This window comes from Stomoxys calcitrans, chromosome 4 (genome assembly GCF_963082655.1).
Source record: "Stomoxys calcitrans chromosome 4, idStoCalc2.1, whole genome shotgun sequence".
NCBI classification, from domain to species: Eukaryota; Metazoa; Arthropoda; class Insecta; order Diptera; family Muscidae; genus Stomoxys; species Stomoxys calcitrans.
Genome location: NC_081555.1, coordinates 35,445,681 through 35,467,712, shown reverse-complemented (window position 1 = coordinate 35,467,712; position 22,032 = coordinate 35,445,681). Strand labels below are relative to the sequence as shown.

At 39.7% G+C, this 22,032-nt stretch overlaps 1 protein-coding gene across 1 annotated transcript in view; it reads left to right on the top strand.

Annotated features, from left to right (window-relative positions):
* LOC106084844 (ATP-binding cassette sub-family D member 3) overlaps nucleotides 1-10,767 on the top strand; it is a 73,039-nt gene extending 62,272 nt beyond the window's left edge. The window contains exons 5-11 of the mRNA XM_059367282.1: nucleotides 119-299; nucleotides 365-647; nucleotides 790-887; nucleotides 3,763-3,853; nucleotides 3,911-4,130; nucleotides 9,485-9,659; nucleotides 9,726-10,767. Of these exons, the coding sequence (XP_059223265.1) occupies nucleotides 119-299; nucleotides 365-647; nucleotides 790-887; nucleotides 3,763-3,853; nucleotides 3,911-4,130; nucleotides 9,485-9,659; nucleotides 9,726-10,139 (1,462 nt within the window). The 3' untranslated portion in view covers nucleotides 10,140-10,767. The remainder of the gene's footprint in view (nucleotides 1-118; nucleotides 300-364; nucleotides 648-789; nucleotides 888-3,762; nucleotides 3,854-3,910; nucleotides 4,131-9,484; nucleotides 9,660-9,725) is intronic.
* Nucleotides 10,768-22,032: the final 11,265 nt, after the last annotated feature.

Genomic DNA, 22,032 nt, shown 5'->3' with positions numbered 1-22,032 from the left:
CACAAGCTGTGAAAAAATTTGTCAACGCCGACTATATGAAAAATCCGCAATTACTTTTTGGGCAACTCAATAGATCATGAATAACTATAATGCCCACATATATCCTTTTTCATTACAGTGGCTACACCTACTACAAAATGTCCAATTTGGATAATAGAATAGCTAATGCCGATCAGTTGTTAACGACTGATATTGATAAGTTTTGTGAAAGTGCCACAGACTTGTATTCAAATATCAGCAAGCCCATACTGGATATATTTATTTATGTGTATCGTTTGTCCGTTACTTTGGGTGCCAAGGTGGGTGCCTTATAAGAGAATGGATCCTTAATTCTGTTTTCTAATGTTGTTGTTTTCTCTTTTAGACACCTTCCATTTTAATGATCTATCTCCTGGTAGCTGGTGTATTCCTTACACGATTACGTCGACCCACTGGTCGCTTAACGGTGGAGGAACAAAAGTTAGAGGGTGAATTCCGCTATGTGAACAGTCGCTTGATTACCAACTCCGAAGAGGTGGCTTTCTATCAAGGCAATACCCGTGAAAAACTTACCCTACTCGCCAGCTATTCGAAATTGCGTTCTCATTTGCGTAAATTTTTGGAATTCCGTGTGGGCATGGGCATTGTGGATAATCTTGTTGGCAAATGTAAGTATCTGCTAAATAATGATTAAAGACAAGCATCTACCAAATAAATACAAAATAAGGAATTTATTGAGTATATGCCCATCTCTAACAATGAGGGTTTATATCTTTCGAAATGGTTTTATTGCTTTTTTTTTTCTTACAGATTTTGCATCTATTGTTGGTTTTTATGCTGTATCCATACCTTTCTTCACTCCCAACCATCCTATGTTATCGGGAGAAAATAGTGGAAAACGTTTACAAGTGAGTAGTAGAAAAACGCATTATCGCTATAAGCTTGGGATATAGTCTTTGTCCCTGTGGAAGTCGTATATTATGAGATGGTCTTACCAGCGGTATGATTAGGAAGGTCTTTATCTCTGCACTTGAGGAGTGTCTCTTTACCAATAGCACCTGTTTAACTGCCCGGCCAGACCCACTCGACTCAGACCCAGATCCCTGTGGACGCACCCCATCTTAGTCGCGGAGTTCCTGGGTCTTGACACTCAACAGAATCAAGCAGACAAAAGATAGAACACAATAAACTGCTACAACAACAACCAATAGCATTTGAGTAGTATTTCGGCGTACTGTTGTGGCATTAGTGAACAGCATTAGGTTCCTCACTACCAAGAAATTTCCGGGATAAAGGTTCAGGCTGGTCCATATTTACCTATGCGTCGAAAAAACTATACAGTCATGCGAAAGACTGGATAGTTTTTGAAATCATGCAAGTATAGGGAGGGGTATGACATATAATAGTTTAAGAGCAGGAAGTGAGAACACCCCTTTTAGTGCTTTTATTGATCACTGCTTGTTCCACCTGGGTTGAAATAAAAAATTGTTAATTAAAAACAAGTAAAAGCGCGCTAAGTTTGGTCGGGCATATCTTATATACCCTCCACCATGGATCAAATTTGTTGAGTTCTTTTTCCGGTATCTCTGTTGGGCTGTTTCAGGCTATAGACCCATTCAGACCATATTGTTGAAGGAATGATAGAAACCGTTGTACAAAATTTCAGCCAAATCGGATAATATCTGAGCCCTCTAGAGGCTCAAGAAGTCAAGATCCCAGATCGGTTTATATGACAGCTGTAGCAGGTTATGGGCCGATTTGAACCATACTTAGTACAGTTGTTGAAAGTAATAACAAAACATGTCATGCCAAATTTCAGCCAAATCGGATAGGAATTGCGCCCTCCAGAGGCTTTAGAAGTAAAATAGGGAGATCGCTTTATAAAGTTGCCATATAAACCGATTTTGGGTCTTGACTTCTTCAGCCTCCAGAGGACGTAATTCTCGTCCTATTTGAATGAAATTTTGCACGATGTGTTTTGGTATGTTTCCCAATAACTGTGCCAAATATGGTATAAATCAGTCCATAACCTGATATAACCGCCATATATACCGATCTTGGGTTTTGACTTCTTGAGTCACTAGAGGGCGCAATACTTGTCCGATTTGGATGTAATTTTGCACGTGGTGTTTTGGTATCACTACCAACAAATGTGCTAAGTATAATTCAAATCGGTTCATAACCTAGTATAGCTGCCATATAAACCAATCTTGTATCTTGGGCCGCTAGAGGGCGCAATTCTCAGCCGATTTGGCTGAAATTTTACAAGAGGTGTTTTGTTATGACTTTCAACAACTGTGCTTAGTGCTGTGCAAATCGGTATATAACCTGATATAGCTGCCGATCTTGGATCTTGACTTCTTGAGCCTCTAGAGGGCGCAATTCTCATCCGATTTGGCAGAAAGGTTTCTCCTATAACCTCCAATATGGTCTGAATCGGTCTATAGCCTGATGCAGCTCCTATATAAACCCATCTCCCTATTTTGCTTTTTGAGCCCCTACAAGGCGCAATTCTAATCTTAATCTAATTCTAATCTAATCTAAATCTTAATCTTCTTTGTTTGCCAAAAAAGAGATACAGCGTAAAAAAATCGACAAATGCTATCTATGGTAGGGTATATAAGATTCGACCCGGCGGAACTAAGCACTCTTACTTGTTTCTTCCTACATCAGTGCCAAATATGACACCATACAAACAGATCTTTCGAAATTTTTTTCATTCGATTTCGATTAAAGTCGGAGGGGCCACGTTCCAAAAAGCATCCATCCCATGCACCGATAAGACCTCACTGCCAAAGTTGTGGCAAATCGAGCAGAACCATGGCCCGTGGTTGCGCAGGCAACGTTGCTAGGAACAGAAACAAGCCAGTTGTTTTTAAAATTTCGGGGGGGTGGGCGCGTGGTCTAGAACAATTCTGGGGGTGGTTGGCCCACCACACAGAGGCGTTTCTACGCTTAATTTTACAATAACATCAATGTAATTCTGGGTTCTAATCAATCCCGCTGAAATCGCCAGAAATCTATGGAGCACACACACAAAAGGGAAAACACGAACACAGCGACACCTGGGCGATGAAAACTCCACCTGTTCGATTCGTTGCTACACTACTCCTTACCCAACTCCCAGCCCCTACACTAAACCTACAATACTGTTACTTTAATCCTACGCAGGATAGAACAGAACAACTCTGGGGTGGTTAACCCACCACACAGAGGCGTTTCTACGCTTTATTTTACAACAAAAACAATGTGATTCTTGGTTCTTATCAATCCCGCTGAAATCGCCAGAAGCCCATGGAGCACACACACAGGGATGTGCTTCTTCTACGACGAAAAAAGGGAAAACACGAACACAGCGATCACCTGTTCGATCCGCTGAAGCTCCTACATTACTGTTACACTACTCTTACCCAACTCCTACACTAAACCTACAATGCTGCTAATCCTAACCTACGTTACTCTTATCCTAACAATACATTCCCCTTGCACTTTTCTATTTGACTTCTGTGAGGGGCGCATTTTTCCAAACGACTTGCCACAGAGCAACTCTACTTGGTACAGAAATCTACACAGCTGATTACCTAAGGCAAACACCTCACAAGTGTTGCCAGCACTAGGGGGAGATAACTCCCATGCCAACCAACAGGCGGCCAATCCCATGGCAGCCGGTTGTATATACTAGACAACAACAACTACCGTTAACATTTTTTTCTGGTGTTCTCGCCGCATCTAAAAGTTATCTCTATTAGCTGTAATTTTTTATGAAATTTCTTATACTTATAGGCTTATTATACCTATGGTAGAATGTTGATTAAGCTTGCAGAGGCTATCGGTCGTCTTGTGTTGGCTGGTCGCGAAATGACTCGTTTGGCTGGTAAGTATTCACTCAATCTCTGTCAGAGTATTGAATTAATTTTCTTATGTTTTACAGGTTTCACTGCACGCATGACCGAATTAATTAAGGTATTGAATGATCTCAATAAAGGTACCTATGAACGCACCATGGTCAATAATGCACTCAACCAAGAAACTGGTTTCGGTCCGGGTAAAGGGCAAATGGTGTTTGTTGATAATCTTATTAAATTCGAGAGTGTGCCATTGGTCACACCAAATGGCGATGTTTTAGTTAAGGACTTAACATTTGAAGTCAAGTAAGTAAAGCGACATGAAAATATTTACGAAGAGGAGAGCTTTGGCATACATAATATTGAAGGTTAAGCTTTCCACATTACTTAAGCAACTCCCTAGGCTCTACAAAAAAATCAGTTAACTTGCTTTTTTCGTGTTAAATCTCAACCAAATGTCTGCCAATATGGATTCCACATACCTTCCACGCTTCGAACAGAGCTAAATTTGCAATTTCCTAAGTACTCTAACGATATATACCGCCTATGCTCACTCACCAAATTGAGCCAACTCACTATCTGGCTGTTGTTATTTATACCTGCCTGATTGATATAGAGGCTCTCTTGCAGCGGTAAGCCTCTCGGTCTAAATTATCAAATATGAATGGCTTCTGTTATAACAGCCCAGTAAATTTTGGCTATACAACATAAAATTTGGCTTTGCTCGGAAAGAATTATAGTGTCCTACTGGAGGTGGATCACGCCTATGTTTACTCACCAAATTGGGTCGACTCACGCAGTGACTGTTCTTATTTAGGCCTGCCTAGTTCTGAAAAAGGCTCTCGGTAATATAGTTGTGTCTTTGTAGGGAAATGAACATGGTCTTCTAATGAAGTTGAACTTGTTTCAGTTCTAAGAGGCTCGGATCTTATTCCACTGTGGCGAGTCCACTGTATAGTTTACCAGTGACCGTCAACTCATTGTATTTAGTTAACAAGATTTCATTGTATGCTACCCTACTCTTGATTAGATTTGGTGGTGGATATTTTCAAATTTCTACAGCAAAGTAGGAGGCAAGGTCAACATGGTGCCCGAAGCCATGATTGCATAGTCGTCCGTTAATAATCGATGCCTTCTGAAGGCTGTGGAATAGAATATAGGTAGAGATTGAAGAGTGCCGGAGATATCATTCTACCTTGGGAAACAACCTGTTTCACTCTACGGGGCTTCGGCTTTATCCCTAAATTCAACAAACGACTTGCATTACATATGTGTTTTAACAGTCGCGATCCAACGTTCTAAGCTTGACCGGATGAACGCGTTGGCGATGTCTTAAAAAAAGAGTGGCATAACTTACTATTGGGTTGCCCAAAAAGTAATTGCGGATTTTTCATATAGTCGGCGTTGACAAATTTTTTCACAGCTTGTGACTCTGTAATTGCATTCTTTCTTCTGTCAGTTATCAGCTGTTACTTTTAGCTTGCTTTAGAAAAAAGTGTAAAAAAGTATATTTGATTAAAGTTCATTCTAAGTTTTATTAAAAATGCATTTACTTTCTTTTAAAAAATCCGCAATTACTTTTTGGGCAACCCAATATATTAAAATCCAGTAGAAAAGTCCAGGTTAAGCGCTTGTTAAATATGTGCAGTGAGCAAAGCAAAGCAGCTTTTCAAATTACGAAATCCATAATTATGGTCAGCATATGGATATTCTCTCACAAGGCTCGCGAATAGAGCCTCAAGCGTTGTTGTAGCAGTTTGCTACGTTCTATCCTTCGTCTGCTTGATTCTGTTAAGTATCCAGATCCAAAAGAGCAAAGATGGGGTGCGTACAGAGGGATCTGGGTCTGCGTCGAGTCGAGGGTCTGGCTGGGCAGTCAAATGGGTGGCATGTGTTGTGCGGTCCCTGGTCACAATCGGGCCATACATCCTGCACGTCGTAATTGAGCCAGAACTACTCTGTTTTGCCGGGCGAGGTCAATTTTGGTCGCTCTCGAAGGACTACATTCACCCGGCAGCTATTTGCCGCATATGCTTCGGTGTCTGCCGAAATGTTAGATTGACCCGTTTGATCTATAGATGCTTTCTTCACGTAGATCTATCTTAAGGCTTCTGGGTGGTGGATACTTATCCACAAGATGATGATTTGGATTGTCTCTGCGTTACCAGCCCAAAAGGTATTGCTTAGACAGCATTTAGTTATGTCTTCGCACGGGTAGGATATTTGTCTCCTGATGGAGGCGGTTCACATGAGAACTGAGGAGACATCCCGTCGCAGTTCGAAGGGCGGCATTCTTACAGATTTGAATATTTTTTCCACTGTGTGTCACAGGGCTGTGGAATGGAGAATAGGTAGAGGTTAAACAGTGTCGGATATACGACCCCGCCTTGGGGAACTCCCTGTTTCACTCTACGGTGCTTCGATTTCCACTGCCACTTTCTTCCTTATATTTATATCATGGGACACACAATTTATCCACCTGTTCCTTAGCATATGGTTTATCCAGTCTCCAAGGAACGGGTCTATCCGGTACTGGTCTAAGTATTGGATCAGTGTGTCGGTCCGCACATTGTTGAAACCCCCCTCATAGTCAATGCATACCGCCGGGGAGTACGTTTTGGTATCGAAGGATTCTTCTATTTTATGCACAACCTTGTGCAGGGCAGTCTCCACCGACCTTCCCTTGACATAGGCATGATGTTTGTATTTGAGCAGTTCGCTGGATTTCCTACTCTTTATCATGGTGTCCACAATACGTTCCATGGTTTTGAGTAGAAAGGACGTAAGGCTTATGGGTTTGTAGGCATTTGGTGTCGTATAACTTGCCTAGCCGGGCTTGGGTATAAACACCACCCTTGCCTGCTGCCAGGCTTTCAGAGTATATGCAAGTCCTAGGTACGCTGTGAAAATTTTGGCCAGACGATGCGCCAGATAGCCTGCCTCTTTTTGTATTTAGTAGCGCCGAAAATGTTCCATCAGGTCCGGGCGACTTAAATGATTGGAAGCTCCTCAAGGATTTCTTCACCATAAATTCCGTAATTATAAACCTTCGATCAACGTCATTATTCCAAGATTGTGGTGTCTCCATGAGTCCCGTCATATACTGTGGAAAATGGATAAAGCCTCAACATGTCCTCCGTTGTCTCTGCTCTCACTCCCATGTCGTCTACTAAAGTTTCTGTTTGGACATGGGTTTTTAAGAGAAACTTTTTTTATCTTGGCGGCGTCATTAACGCTATCGACCTGTTCGCAGAAAACCTTCCAGGAGGCACGTTTTGCCGCCCTGGTAATCTTATTGTATTCCTTGAGCCGTGTGTAATACACATCCCAAAAACCTTCCGCTTTTTTACGATGTGCTCTGTTAAAAAGTCTGCCGATCTCTTTCCCAATATTGCCAATCTTCCCGATCATTCAGGGTTTTTCTTGGGCTGATTTCCCTTCCCGAAGAGGACAACTATCTTCGAAGGACCGAATTGTGTCCAGTTGGTTTTCAACTTATTCCGGAAGCTTATCGGATTCGGCGCTGGCCGTGCTATTCTAAACCTAATGTAGCGATGGTCAGAGAAAGAGTGTTCCATGGAGACCCTCCAATCCTGAACCTCATCGATCAGATTTTCCGAACATATCGTCACATCTAATACCTCCTCTCTAATCCTAATAACAAAGTTAGCGGTGTTACCAATATTAAGTGTTATTAGGTCGTTAGTATTCAACAACTCTGCCAGGGCTTGGCCTGGCGCTTATTAGTGTTGGTACTACCCCACGAAATGTGGTGAGAGTTTGCATCTTATCCTATTAGTACCTCGTTTGCTGTCTGTTTTGCTTTCCTCACCAGACGTTGCAGCTCCGACATAGGTGGCGGTGTCGCAGAGTCGAAAGGCAGATAAAGTGATGCCAGGTGTGGTCCACCGTCTCCCTGTCTCACCATTGTGGCATCCAACAAATAACGCAGGTCCTCTACCGATTACCAGTGTTAGCATAGAATATTTGGTAGTTGATATGGTTCAGTCCAGAAACTTTGTTCTGGGTCATCCATGGCTCCTGAATTAAGGCAAGATTCATATTGCCCTTGCTGATTTTCTCCATCAGAGCGTGTGTAGCAGTCTCGCTCCGATAGAGGTTTATCTGGATTACCTCAATCATTGGTCCTGCAGTAAATGGGCTTTTTGGGAGTAGGTGATGATCTCATCATCTGCTCCCTGTTCTTTAGACAGCATTGACTTTCCTGTCACTGCACAGCCTGATGTCATCGAATTAGGTTATTTTCCTATCCTAGTCATTCGACTCTTTATAAAGTCGGTAATGGTTTCATCGTCGGGTTCCTGTTCGTTAGGCTGTCTTGAGTTTTCATTCCCTGTACTGCCTGATGTTTCAATACTAGGACCTTTGTCTATCTTAGTCTTCCAAATCTTAAATAAATGGGCTTCTTGGGAGTAGGTGATGGTGCCATCATCGGCTCCCTGTTCGTTGGGTTTCATTGAGACTTCTGTCGCTGCGCTGCCTAATTTTTCAATATTAGTATCTTTACCTATCGCAGTATTCCAAATCTTGAAGTCGGTGATGGGTATGTCGTCGGTTTCCTGTTTGTTAGGCTGTGTTGGGTCTCTCGCCACTGCACTGCTTGATATTTTAGTATTAGGATCTGTGCTTATCCTAATCTTTCCAGTGTTGAGAGAGGCCGCGATTGTCTCGTGGTCAGCCCCCTATTCGCTGGGCGGCATTGAGTAGCCTGCCACTGCACGACCTGATGTCTCAATATGAGGATTTCTGTCCATCCTAGTCTGCCCAATCTTGAAAAAGACAGCCTCGCTCCCGTAATGCGCCAAACTTGTCGCGGAGACTTGATCAATGCCAACCACAAAGAGAGTTCCTTTCTCCTTCTCCTCCCATTTCTCTGCGACCAAACTTTCGTTTTGCTTGCTCAAGTATCCCAACATGCGTTGCGTCGCAAATGTACTGCCCCATCCCTCGGTGAAGACCGTATCTTTTGTGAGCTGGGTGATATCCATCTCTCTCACCAGGTCGAGCTTTTCGCCCTCCCAGGGAGCGTGAATACCTCTGACGAGCTGTTTGACTGTATCACTACATTCCGCCGACGCAAAACGCAGCTTAAAGATGCCCCCTCTAAACTCGCAGCTCATCATTGGTATGTGTGGACCCTCTACAGAGTTCCACACATGTTTAAAAATCCGATCGTTAACCAGATTCCCCACTTGGGACCGATGATCTGGTGGAATCCTACCGGATGAACAGTCGATATTGATGACCGCATAAGTCAGCTCATCTCTGTTGTGCTTCCTTGCCACTCTGGCGTAAGAGGGCGGCTCCTTACCATTCTCAGCGACCATCTATTTGAAGTCACTGTCCTTCATGAAGACTTAGGGGCCGTGCGCGCTTCCTTCGTTCCTGTTCCAACTTTGTCTACCTCCGCAGGACACTGTCTGGAGTCTCCATTGCGGAAAGACTGGCTTGGTTTTTCCAGAGTATTTGAAAGTGGGGAGCTCTTTTTCTTCTTCAGTGTTTTAGCAGTGTTATGCTCTTCGAGAGATCTGATTCTTTTTCCAGCTTCCATAGAAGTGCTTTGATGTCAGTTCTATGCCTTCCAGCATCCTGCACTTTCTCGGTCTGTATATTTTAATAATTTTGAATTTTTCTTTCAGATCTGGCACAAACGTATTAGTATGTGGTCCTAATGGCTGTGGCAAATCTAGTTTATTCCGCATTTTGGGTGAATTGTGGCCAACATGGGGTGGTAAAGTGGTAAAACCACAACGAGGCAAACTTTTCTATATACCACAAAGGCCTTACATGACCTTGGGCTCGTTGCGTGATCAGGTATATGGCCAGAAAGAAACAAAACATCTCTCAAGCAAGTCTTTTAAAATTGTCTCTTTGTTGTAGATAACGTATCCCCATACCCGTGATGATATGCGTCGTGCTGGTAAAACCGATGAGGATATTATGCAATACCTGGATATTGTACAATTGGCCTATTTGGAGCAGCGTGAAAATGGCTTGGATGCCATCGAAGATTGGATTGATGTGCTATCGGGTGGTGAGAAGCAGCGTATTGCCATGGCACGTCTATTCTACCATAGTCCACAGTTTGCCATTTTGGATGAGTGCACCAGCGCTGTGTCCGTGGATGTTGAGGGCAAAATGTACAGTTATTGTCGGGAAGCTGGTATTACACTCTTTACTGTCTCACATCGCAAATCTCTGTGGGTCCACCATGACTATTTCTTGCAATTCGATGGTCGTGGCCACTACGAGTTCGGTCGCATCGACCAGGACAAGGAACATTTTGGTTCATAAGCTAATACCCAAAAAAAAAAAAAAAAAAAAAACTACTACCTGACTGGTGATGGTGATTGACTGCAAACATCATCGGATATTGCAACACCTATATAATTACAAATAATATATATATATATATATATCGATGTATATGTATGTGACTATCATATAGTGGCCAAGATTTGTTTAGTATAATTTTTTCTATTACCAATTACCGACTTTTTTTTTTATAGTTTTGTATACATATGTATGTAGGGTTTTCTTTTGAATCTTAGCATAATTTTCTTCGCCTGTCGAAATGAATAATCGCAAACTTTGAACTTGAACTTTCCACTGCACACACATTATGATTCCATGTAGTTATTAATTTATTTGCCGGTTTCGTTTGCATAAAAAAAAGGAATTAAAATGAAGCAGAGTCCTTGGAATTGATTTCCATTAAACTTTTGGTGCTGGTTGTATTTTTAGATATATGTATGTATGGAGGAAGTAATAACATGAAAAGAACACAGAATGAAGGAAAGAAAGAAAGAAAAATACTTGTAAATTATTTTCAATTCAATTTTATATCTACTAGTGGCATACTAGAATCGACGCTATAATCACAAATGCACAAGCACTCACACAAAAAAAAACAAAAACAAAACACACACACCCACACACACACTTGCAGTTCCATAAACTCATTGCCCCTTTTTTTTACATCAACTTGAATTGATTGCCAACGATGTGAATGTAGTACGTTTTTGTTGTTCTCTCCTTTTTTTGTATAGTCAATTTTTTTTTCTTCAAATGCTTGTATATGGTAAATATGCTTATGTATGTAATTGTGCGATATTTTTACCTTTTTGTTTTGAATGCGTGCTATTATTGAAGAAAAAAAAACAAACAACATTTTTATTAAATTCTACTCATTTAAAAAGAGATACACAAAGATCTATTTTCTTTGACTTTGTAGTTTTATTATTATACGGTTATGTATATACATATGTATATGTCATCTTTATATACAAGTAAAAAAAAAAAACAATATCTATTGAAAGTAATAAAACATTTTTTCCAAAATTGTGTCTATTGTTTTTATAAACTGAATTTTTTTTTGGAAAAATAGGTAAACTTTTAATACCTACCATCATGAATGGTAGCCGGTTGTAAGTACCGGATTGACCCGATGGAGTTCTACATTGGCAAGGGCTTCCGTCTCAGTGAACAACACACTGCTACAACACACACACACACACACACCATCATGAATCGTGGTTGGCAATTTCTCCGTATCATAACTTTCATATCATATTTAACATGGAAGTTGAAGCTCAGAGAACAGAAATCCACATGCACAACTTCAATACGTTTAACTGCGCTCGGTTTGTGTTCAACAACTAGCAGGTTCAACGCACTGGTTCATTAGAGCTAGCTCGCGCACTTACTTCTTCAGATAGATTCACGTTCACGCACGCTTCTTGGAACAAAAATTTTACATACGCACCACTCACGTTTGGCAAGGAATGAAAGCGAAAGAGGTTGTGATTTTTTCATGAATCGAGAGTTGTTGTTGTGGCCACATTGTTTGCCCATAAAGAGATACGGGCAAATTTTGGCAATTTTCATAAAAAAAATTAATTGATTCAACAATTTTTATACCCACCACCGAAGGATGGTGGGTTTGCAATACATCGAAATATCCATTTCCGACCCTATAAAGTATATATTCAGTTGCCCAAAAAGTAATTGCGGATTTTTTAAAAGAAAGTAAATGCATTTTTAATAATAGTTAGAATTAACTTTAATCAAATAAACTTTTTTTACATTTTTTTTCTAAAGCAAGCTTAAAGTAACAGCTGATAACTGACAGAAGAAAGAATGCAATTACAGAGTCACAAGCTGTGAAAAAATTTGTCAACGCCGACTATATGAAAAATCCGCAATTACTTTTTGGCCTACCCAATATATTCTTGATCAGCGTAAAAATCTAAGACGATCTAGGAATGTCCGTCCGCCTGTCTGTTGATATCACGCTACAGTCTTTAAAATAGAGATATTGAGATGAAGCTTTGCACAGGTTCTTTTTTTTTGTCCATAAGCAGGTTTAGTTCGAAGATGGGCCATATCGGACTATATCTTCATATAGCCCCCATATAGACCGATCCGGGGTCTTAGGCCCATAAAAGCCACATTTATTATACGATTTTGTCGAAATTTGGGACAGTGAGTTGTGTTAGGCCCTTCGACATCCTTCGTCAATTTGGCCCAGATCAGTCCAGATTTGGATAAAGCTGTCATATTGAACGATCCGACGATTTTGGGTTTTAGGCCCATAAAAGCTACATTTTTTATCCGATTTTGCTGAAATTTGGGACAGTGAGTTGTGTTAGGCCCTTCGACATCCTTCTGCAATTCGGCTCAGATCGGTCCAGATTTGGATATAGGTGTCATATAGGCCGATCTCTCTCGATTTAAGGCTTTGGGCCCATAAAAGGCGCATTTATTGTCCGATGTCGTCGAGATTTGGGACAGTGAGTTAAATTAAGCCCCTCGACATACTTCTGTAATATGTAAGATATCGGTCCAGATTTTAATATAGCTGTCATATAGACCGATCTCTCGATTTTAAGTTTTGAGCCCATAAAAGGCGCATTTATTGTCCGATGTCGCCGAAATTTGTGGCAGTGAGTTGTGTTAGGACCTTCGACATTCTTCCTCATTTTGGCTTAGATCGGTCCAGATTTGCATATAGTTGTCATATAGACCGATCTCTCGATTTTAGGTTTGGGGCCCAGATCGGTCCAGTTTTGGATATAGCTGCCTTATAGACCGATCTCTAGATTTAAGGTTTTGGTCCAATAAAAGGCGCTTTGCTTGCCTGATGTCGCCAAAATTTGGGACAGTGAGTTGTGTTGGGCCCTTCGACATCTTCTTCAATTTGGCTTAGATCGGTCCAGATTTGCATATAGTTGCCATATAAACCGATCTCTCGATTTAAGGTTTTGGGGCCATAAAAGGTGCATTTATAATCCGATTTCATGGAAATTTGGGACAGTGAGTTGTGTTAGGCTCTACGACATTTTTCTGCCACTTGGCCCAAAGCGGTGTAGATTTGGATATAGCTGCCATATCTTGGTTTAAAGTCTTGGCCACATAAAAGGCGCATTTATAATCCGATTTCACTGAAATTTGACATTGTGACTTATGTTAGGCTTTTCGACATCCGTTTCGTATATGGTTCAAATCAGTTTATTGAATTGTACTTATTAGTATTTGGTCCAAATCGGAACATATTTCGATATGGCTGCTATGGGGTATAAGGTATGCATTTTTCACCAGATTTGATAAAAGGTGGTTTACATATACACCCGAGGTGGTGGGTATCCCAAGTTCGGCCTGGCCGAACTTAACGCGATTGAAAATTTTGAAATTTTCAATTTAAAAATTAATTGATTCAATCATTTTTTAATGAATCTGAACTTTTTTTTAAATTTTCAATAAAAAAAATTAATCAATTCAATCATGTTTTTAAATGAACCTTAAAAAATTTTATGTATAAAATATGATTGTAAATTTACAACCCAATTCTGAAAACTCCCTGGGAATATGCTTCCTTACTTTACTTTAATTTTCTATGACAGACTATTTGTTCCGCTAGCCGAACGTAGAATAGCGTTCCAAGCGCCGACTGATCATGGGCGGGGCAGCGGTCATATTCTCTCTCTAGGCGCTTGTAGAAAATATCCTTGGTCTGCTCGTCTTTGTCTTCCGTCGGGGCATGGGCACAAATAAGGCTGATGTTGAAGAATTTGGCTTTTATGCGGATTGTGGCTAGCCTCTCATCCACCGGAGTAAAGCTGGAGACATGGTGTTTCAGTCCACACAAATCCACAGCCAAGTGCATGCCTCGTGTTATGGCAGCTATAGTATAGTACGTCAGCTATAGTATAGTACATCATCGTTTGTAGTGACGCCATTCCCAGTCCATCGCACTTTCTGTAAGGCGGTAATATCTGCCTTGTACTTCTCTAATACATGCGCCAGCGCGTATACTGCAGCTTCTCTATAGAGAGTGCGGACATTCCAGGTGCAGATCCGCAAATCATGGTTCTTTTTTCGTTTGCGTGGGTCGTCAACGTTGGGGGGGGTCGGTTTTTATACCCTCCTACTATATGATGGGGTTATACTAATTTCGTCATTCTGTTTGTAACACCTTGAGAGATCAACTAAAGAATATATATTCTTGATCGTCATGTAATTTTAAGTCGATGTAGCCATGTCCGTCCGTCCGTCTGTCTGTCGAAAGCACGCTAACTTTCAAAGCAGTAAGGCTAGCCGCTTGAAATTTTGCACAAATACTTTTTATTAGTGTAGGTCGGTTGGGATTTTAAATGGGCCAAGTCAGTCCATGTTTTGATATAGCTGCCATATAAACCGATCTCGCAATGGAGACTCCAGACAGTGACCTGCGGAGGTAGACAAAGTCGGAACAGGAACGAAGGAAGCGCGCACGGCACCTGAGTCTTCATGGAGGACTATGACTTCCAAAAGGAGGCTACAGCCATCACTGAGGGGGATAATGGTCGCTTAGAATGGTAAGTAGCCGCCCTCTTACTCCAGAGTGGCAAGGAAACACAATAGAGATGAGCTGACTTATGCAGTCATCCATATCGGCATCTGGTAGGATTCCTTCAGATCATCGGTCCCAAGTGGAGGATGAACCTTCAGTTACATAAAAGGCAATTGGTCATCAATGATATTGACATTTTGAATATTCAGATTTTAATAATATTGAATTTGATTCTTATATAATTGAGCCCCTAGAGTGGTGTTTAGGTATCGCTTCCAACAACTGCGCTAAGTATGGTTTAAATCGGTCCATGTTTTGATGTAGCTGCCATATAAATCGATCTTGGGTCTTGACTTCTTGAGCCTCTAGAGGACGCAATTCACGTCCAATTTGGCTGTAATTTTACACGAGGTGTTTTGTTATGATTTCCAATAACTGCGCTTATTATGGCGCAAATCGGTAAATAAATTGGTATAGCTGCAATATAAACCGATCTGGGATCTTGATTTCTTGAGCCTCTAGAGGGCGCAATTCTCATCCGATTTGGCTGAAATTTAGCATGAGGTGTTTTGTTACGACTTCCAATAACTGTGCTAAGTATGGCGTAAATCGGTATAGAACCTGATATAGCTGCCATATAAACCCATTTTGGGTCTTACGGTCCAAATCGATTAATAAACTGATATAGCTCCCATATAAACCGATCTCCCGATTTGACTTCTTCAGCCCCTGGAAGCCCCAATTTTCATCCGATTTGGCTGAAATTTGGCACATAGTGTTCTGTTATAGCTTCCAGACACTGTTTTGAGTATGGCTCAAATCGGTCAAGAACCTGATATAGCTTCCATATAAACCGATCTCTCGATTTGACTTCTTGAACCTCTGGAAGCCTCAATTTTCATCCGATTTGGCTGAAATTTTGCATATGGTGTTCCGTTATGACTTTCAACATCTGTTTTGAGTAGGGTCCAAATCAAGCAAGAACCTGATATAGCTCCCATATAAACCGATCTCCCGATTTGACTTCTTGAGCCCCTGGAAGCCGCAATTTTCATCCGATTTGGCTGAAACTTTGCACATAGTGTTCTGTTTTGATTTCTAACTATTGTGCTGAGTACGGCACAAATCGGTCAAGAACCTGATATAGCTCCCATATAAATCGATCTCACGATTTGACTTCTTGAGCCCCTGGAAGCCTCAATTTTCATCTGATTTGGCTGAAATTTTGCACTTAGTGTTCTGTTATGACTTTCAACATCTGTTTTGAGTAGGGTTCAAATCGATCAAGAATCTGATATAGCTCCCATATAGACCGATCTCCCGATTTGACTTCTTGAGCCCCTGGAAGCCTCAATTTTCATCCGATTTGGCTGAAATTTTGCACTTAGTGTTCTATTATGACTTTCAATATCTGTTTTGAGTAGGGTCCAAATCAATCAAGAACCTGATACAGCTCCCATATAAACCGATCTCCCGATTAGACTTCTTGAGCACTTGGAAGCTTTAATTTTCATCCGATTTGGCTGAAAATTTGCACCTAGTGTTCTGTTTTGACTTTCAACAACTGTGTTGAGTACGGCTCAAATCGGTCATGAACCTGATATAGCTCCCATATGAACCGATCTCTCGATTTAAATTCTTGAGCCCTCGGAAGCCTCAATTTTCATCCGATTTGGCTGAAATTTCGCACATAGTGTTCTGTTATGTCTTTCAACAACTGTGTTGAGTACAGCTCAAATTGATCAAGAATCTGATATAGCCCCCATATAAACCGATCTCCCGAATTGACTTCTTAAGCCCCTGGAAGCCTCAATTTTCATCCGATTTGGCTGAAAATTTGCACCTAGTGTTTTGTTATGACTTCTAACAACTGTGTTGAGTACGGCTCAAATCGGTCAGGAATCTGATATAGCTCCCATATAAATCGATCTCCCGATTTGACTTCTTGAGCCCCTTGAAGCCTCAATTTTCATCCGATTTGGCTGAAATTTTGCACATAGTGTTCTGTTATAACTTCCAACCATTGTTTTGAGTATGGCTCAAATCGGTCAAGAACCTGATATAGCTCCCATATAAACCGATCTCACGATTTGACTTCTTGAGCCCCTGGAAGCCTCAATTTTCATCCAATTTGGCTGGAATTTTGCATATGGTGTTCTGTTATGACTCGTAACATCTTGGCCAAGTACGGTCCATACTAGATAAAGCTTTTACTTGTTGATCTCCATTCCCATTGCACACCGCTTTTGAAAAAATAACAGTTGAATTTCAAAAAATGCTATAATTCATATTTATTTATTATTTATTTTAAATGTATTATTAGAGATCATTTTACAAAGATTTATACGACATAAACATATACATACATGGGTATTCAAGGGTTCTCAAATATTTCATTTCATTTCATTTTGTTTTTTTTTTCAATCTAAATCTTTACTGGTCTGCTAAGGGCCATTTCTATAGCTTTCCACTTTAGGGGAAATGGGAGCCCCTTATTTAGTTGCTACTTGTTGTAATATTGAGCCTCGGACCAAGTAGGGTCTTTCGAAAGCTCAGGGCTTGTTTTCCAACAACTACAAACCTACAGCGTTGTGACAGTGCTTCACAGGGGTTTTCGTACACTTACAAGGTTTGCTGGAATTATTTTCTGTTACAATATATATTTTTTTTGGAAAGTATAAATTTTCTCTACATAGTAGTATGTATGTATGCTCAATCATCTTCTTTCCTCTTGAGGAGGAGGTTCATGTCAATAATCTATTTTCTTTATATATACTATTATTGAAGTGAAATTGTGTTTTTGGGAGGTTTGTTTTTACCTTAGAAATATGTATATTTTGCTAAATTGTTTTGCTTAAAATATTTCATAGTATTTGATGTTTTTTTTTTGTGTGTATTTGAAATTGAATGTATATACACTTAGAAAAAAGTCTCGGTATTTTCATAATAAAAGTTGTTGAGTTTTTATCGTTTTGAGCAAAGGGAAGGGGCAATATATGCATGTATGCTATACATATTTGTTGTAAACTATTTATAAGGGATATTGCGCTGGCTTTTCTGTTTTAGCTATGTGGTGTTTGGTTATAATTATATAATTTTGATCTTAATAATGCTTTATGAAGAGTTTTTCTTTCTATTTAATTGAACAGTGATTGAGAAAATGAGAGGGAGTAGCTGAATGATTGCTAACATAACATACGCATACACTGAGATTCTGTGGCATCTCAGAGATTTGTTCATATTGTTGTTTTATGTTTGAATGTTATATGAAGAGAAATTTCATTTATGTAGTTTGGTTTTTTTTTGGTGGTTCATCTCTTAATTTTATATTGATTTTATCAAAAAAGATGTACTAAGATTTGGTTTTTGTTAAAATTATTTTTTTTTTTTGGTTTTGTTGTTAATAATAATAATTTATCTTATTTTATTATTTTTTTTTATATTTACGAGTATATGGTCATATAAAATAGTTGCCCTTCTTCTTTTTTACTAGGCGCGAATTTTTTTAATTTAATTTTTTTTTTGTTGTAATATTTTTATTGTAAATTGGGCTTTTTTTCATCTTTACGAACATATTTTGAATTTTTATTTGTTTTTTGTTTTACTTTATACCAATAAATTTTCTAGTTTGTTTTATTTTCTAATGCAAAAAAATTTTGTCTAATTAACGTAGGTTTTGTTTTTGTGTGTTTGGAAAAAATTTGTTGTTTGTACTTTGTTTTGAAATTCATATTGTTGCGATATGAACTATCCAAACAAAAGCCATTTTCTTTCACTTCAGCTTGCTCAATATGATTGATAGTGGTGAAGAATTGATAATACTTGAAATGCTGTATATAATGAAAACATAAATGCCTGCTATTATTAGCATAGCATATATCCGGAGCGGAACAAATCCTTGATTGAATGCTGTAAATCTGTGGAAAATACATCTAAGACCTCTAGAATCCTTCACACCCATTACGATAGGGTGCATTCAGAAGTCAGAAAACATTTGAAAATGTCTAGTAAGAGTTTTCCTACCAGAATTATTGTTGCATATTTATTTCCCAGGAAACTCTCTAACCAACAACATGGCGCCGGAAGAGATTTTCACTGAGATGTTTTTTTTTTTAAGAAAGTTGAGTCTTAATAGTTGTGGAAAACTTCAACAAAATATCATAGTTTATTTATAGCAAATATTCCACTCCATCTCAAATCAGCCATCATATAACACTAGGATAAATTGCGTGTAATTGTTTTTTTTTTTTTTTTTTTAAGTCCTTTGCCTTGCCCAATCTTTCACACATTCTTCATTTCTAATTTTTTTTTATGAAAAAACGAATAGAGTACCGATGTATGAGTACCAACATCAATGAGTGCAGTCCCTTTAAAATTTAAACTCAATGAAAGAGGGCCTTCATGTTTAAACCGAGTCCGACCGGCGACTCTCTTAGCGGAAAAGTTTTAACATGGCAGGATACCTCACAAATGATGCATTTGTAGGGGGATAACAACCGCTGAAAAATTTTCTCATGTTCACGATGGGGACATGCTAACCTCTGTGCCACGGTGGCTTCCAGAAGTGTTGATATACTACTCTGTTTATATCGGCATGTTGTATATACCGGATGGGTATAGGGACACAAAGGTATATTCGTCCGATTTTAACTAATACGGCAATAATTTGGTCATTTGTTTACCGATTTTAACGTAATTTGACACGAAGGAATCTTTAATGACTCCCCTGAGAGCCCAAGGCAGAGTCCGGCCGGGATTCGAACCTGAACACACAAACCAACAGCTCTTGCTGTTGCTGTTGTCTAACGTTCGAAGCCATCAATACAACCAATAAGGTGCAAAATAAGTCCATCACTACAAAGGAAAAACATGTGGTGTAGGAGTACAGCTAGTGTGAAAGGTGTCAAACTTGGTTAGTGTCGTGCTTACATCGTGGACACGTTTTCACGGTATACTCGATATAAGTTCAACCTACCAATGTATGGCCTTTGAAACCTTCACAGCTAATATGGTTGAAAAGCCTACTACTAACCAACGAGGAAATGCTTCACATAGTGGTTGGTGTGTTGTGATCTTTGGTTTTAATTTTCTATTGCAAAAGTCTTCGTTAGCGTGCAGACGGACGGGTATGTCTAGATCCTCTATGAATAACGATGATCTAGTACTAGAGTTGAAAGTGTATGTAATGTAATTTGAAGTGGTCAAAGTGGAATGTCAAAATGGCCAACTATTTGGCGGTGGCATTTGGTAGGTTTTGGTCTGGTATGGTAGGATTTTTCTTTAATTTTGCTAGGAAATATATAAGTGGCAACACTGGTAAAGACAACACTTGCATGAATGTATACTGCAATTGTCCAACCTTTAATGCGATATGGTGTTGAGGTCTGGGGGAAGGCACTTAAAAAATCCACTTCCTGTTTAATACTTAACCGGATGGTATAGCCAATTAAAAACAAGTTAAAGCGTATTCGGCCGGGCCGAATCTTATATGCCCTTCACCATGGATCGCATTTGTCGAGTTCTTTTACCGGTATCTCTTTTTAGGCCAACAATGGATAAAAGAAAATAATTGCTATGCTATAGAAGCTATATTAAGTTATGGTCCGAATCGAAATGAATGTTAGAGACCATAGTGGAAGTCATTGTGTCAAATTTTAGCCAACTCGAATAAAAATTGCGTCCTTCAGGAGCTCAAGAAGTAAAATAGGGAGGGCGGTTTATATGGGAGCTGCATCAGGCTGTAGACCGATTCAGACCATATCATGGTAGAAGCCGTTGTACAAAATTTCAGCCAAATCGCATAATAATTACCCCCTCTAGGTTATCAGGTTATGAACCGATTTTAACCATACTTAGCATAGTAGTTGGAAGTCATAACAAAACACCTCATGGAAAATTTCAGCCAAATCGGATAATAACCAGGTTATGAACCGATTTGAAACATACTAAGCACAGTTGTTAAAAACCATAACAAAACACCTCATGTAAAGTTTCAGCCACATCGGATAAGAATTGCGCCCTCTAGTGGCTGAAGAAGTCAAAATTTCAAGCGCCTAACTCCTTCGAAAGTTAGAGTGTTTTCGACAGACAGACGAACGTACGGATAGACGGACGCACATGGCCAGTTATATAAATAGTTTTATACCCCCATCCTATGTTGGAGGGTATAAAAATCGATATGAAACCATGCCCAAAATGGGTATTTTGGGTATTATTGTGAAAAAATTCGGTTGATATTAATTTTTTGTTCCTTAAGGGCACTTATCTGCAAATTTAACAAAAGTGCAAACATCTGCAGAAAAGTGGTTGGTGTGTGCTGCGATCTCTGGCTTTCCTTTTCCATTTGCAACGAAAAATCTCCTATCATTGAAGTCGTCTCGAAAGAGAAGAGAAGGTTAGGTTGAAAAGAGGGTGCGGACATTAATCTGCCCCATGCCACTATACCCATACACCTAAGCCAGTAATCGGCTTGTTGTGAGTTCTAAAAACTAAAAAGTAACCTCGAAAAAGAAAATTTTAAGTTAGGAATTCTGTGCTACTTACAAAATCCTTAATTGTTGTCCATACCACACCCCTGGAGACCACCGTAGTGCAGAGGTTAGCATGTCCGCCTATGACACTAAACGCCTGGGTTCGAATACTGGCGAGACCATCAGAAAATTTTTCAGCGGTGGTTTTCCCCTCCTAATGCTGGCAACATTTGTGAGGTACTATGCCATGTAAAATTTATCTCCAAAAAGGTATCCCCAAAAAGGTGACACGTCGTTCGGACTTGGCTATAAAAAGGAGGTCCCTTATCATTGGGCTTAAACTTTTTTTTTTTTTTTGAAAAAGTTCAGCTAAAAAGCAGGGTTGTCGAGCTTGGTAAATGTGGTAATTGTATCATAGATGCGTTTTCGCAATTAATACGATACAAATACAACATACCAACGCACGACCCTTGAAGCCATCACACCTAATATGGTTGAAAATTTTTCTAACCAAATTACGAAACGTGTCCCATAGTGGTTGGTGTGTGTTGCGATCTCTGGCTTTCCTTTTCACATTTGCAAAAGAAATCTCCGATCATTGAGCTCGTCTCGAAAGAGAAACAAACAGAAATTGTAAAATTTAATAATCTCGCCCTAACAGTCAAAAAACTTGAGAAAATTGAGCTTAAACTTAAATCGGACTCCACTCATTGATATGTGAGAAGTTTGCCCCTGTTCCTTAGAGGAATGTTCATGGGCAAAATTTACAATTTGCACCCCTAAGTTAGTTCATGTCTCCATCGCAAAAATCGGCCAATGACATAGGAAATGCTCCAACGTCTCATCATCTTCCTCACATACCTTACACATGCCATCACATCCTCAC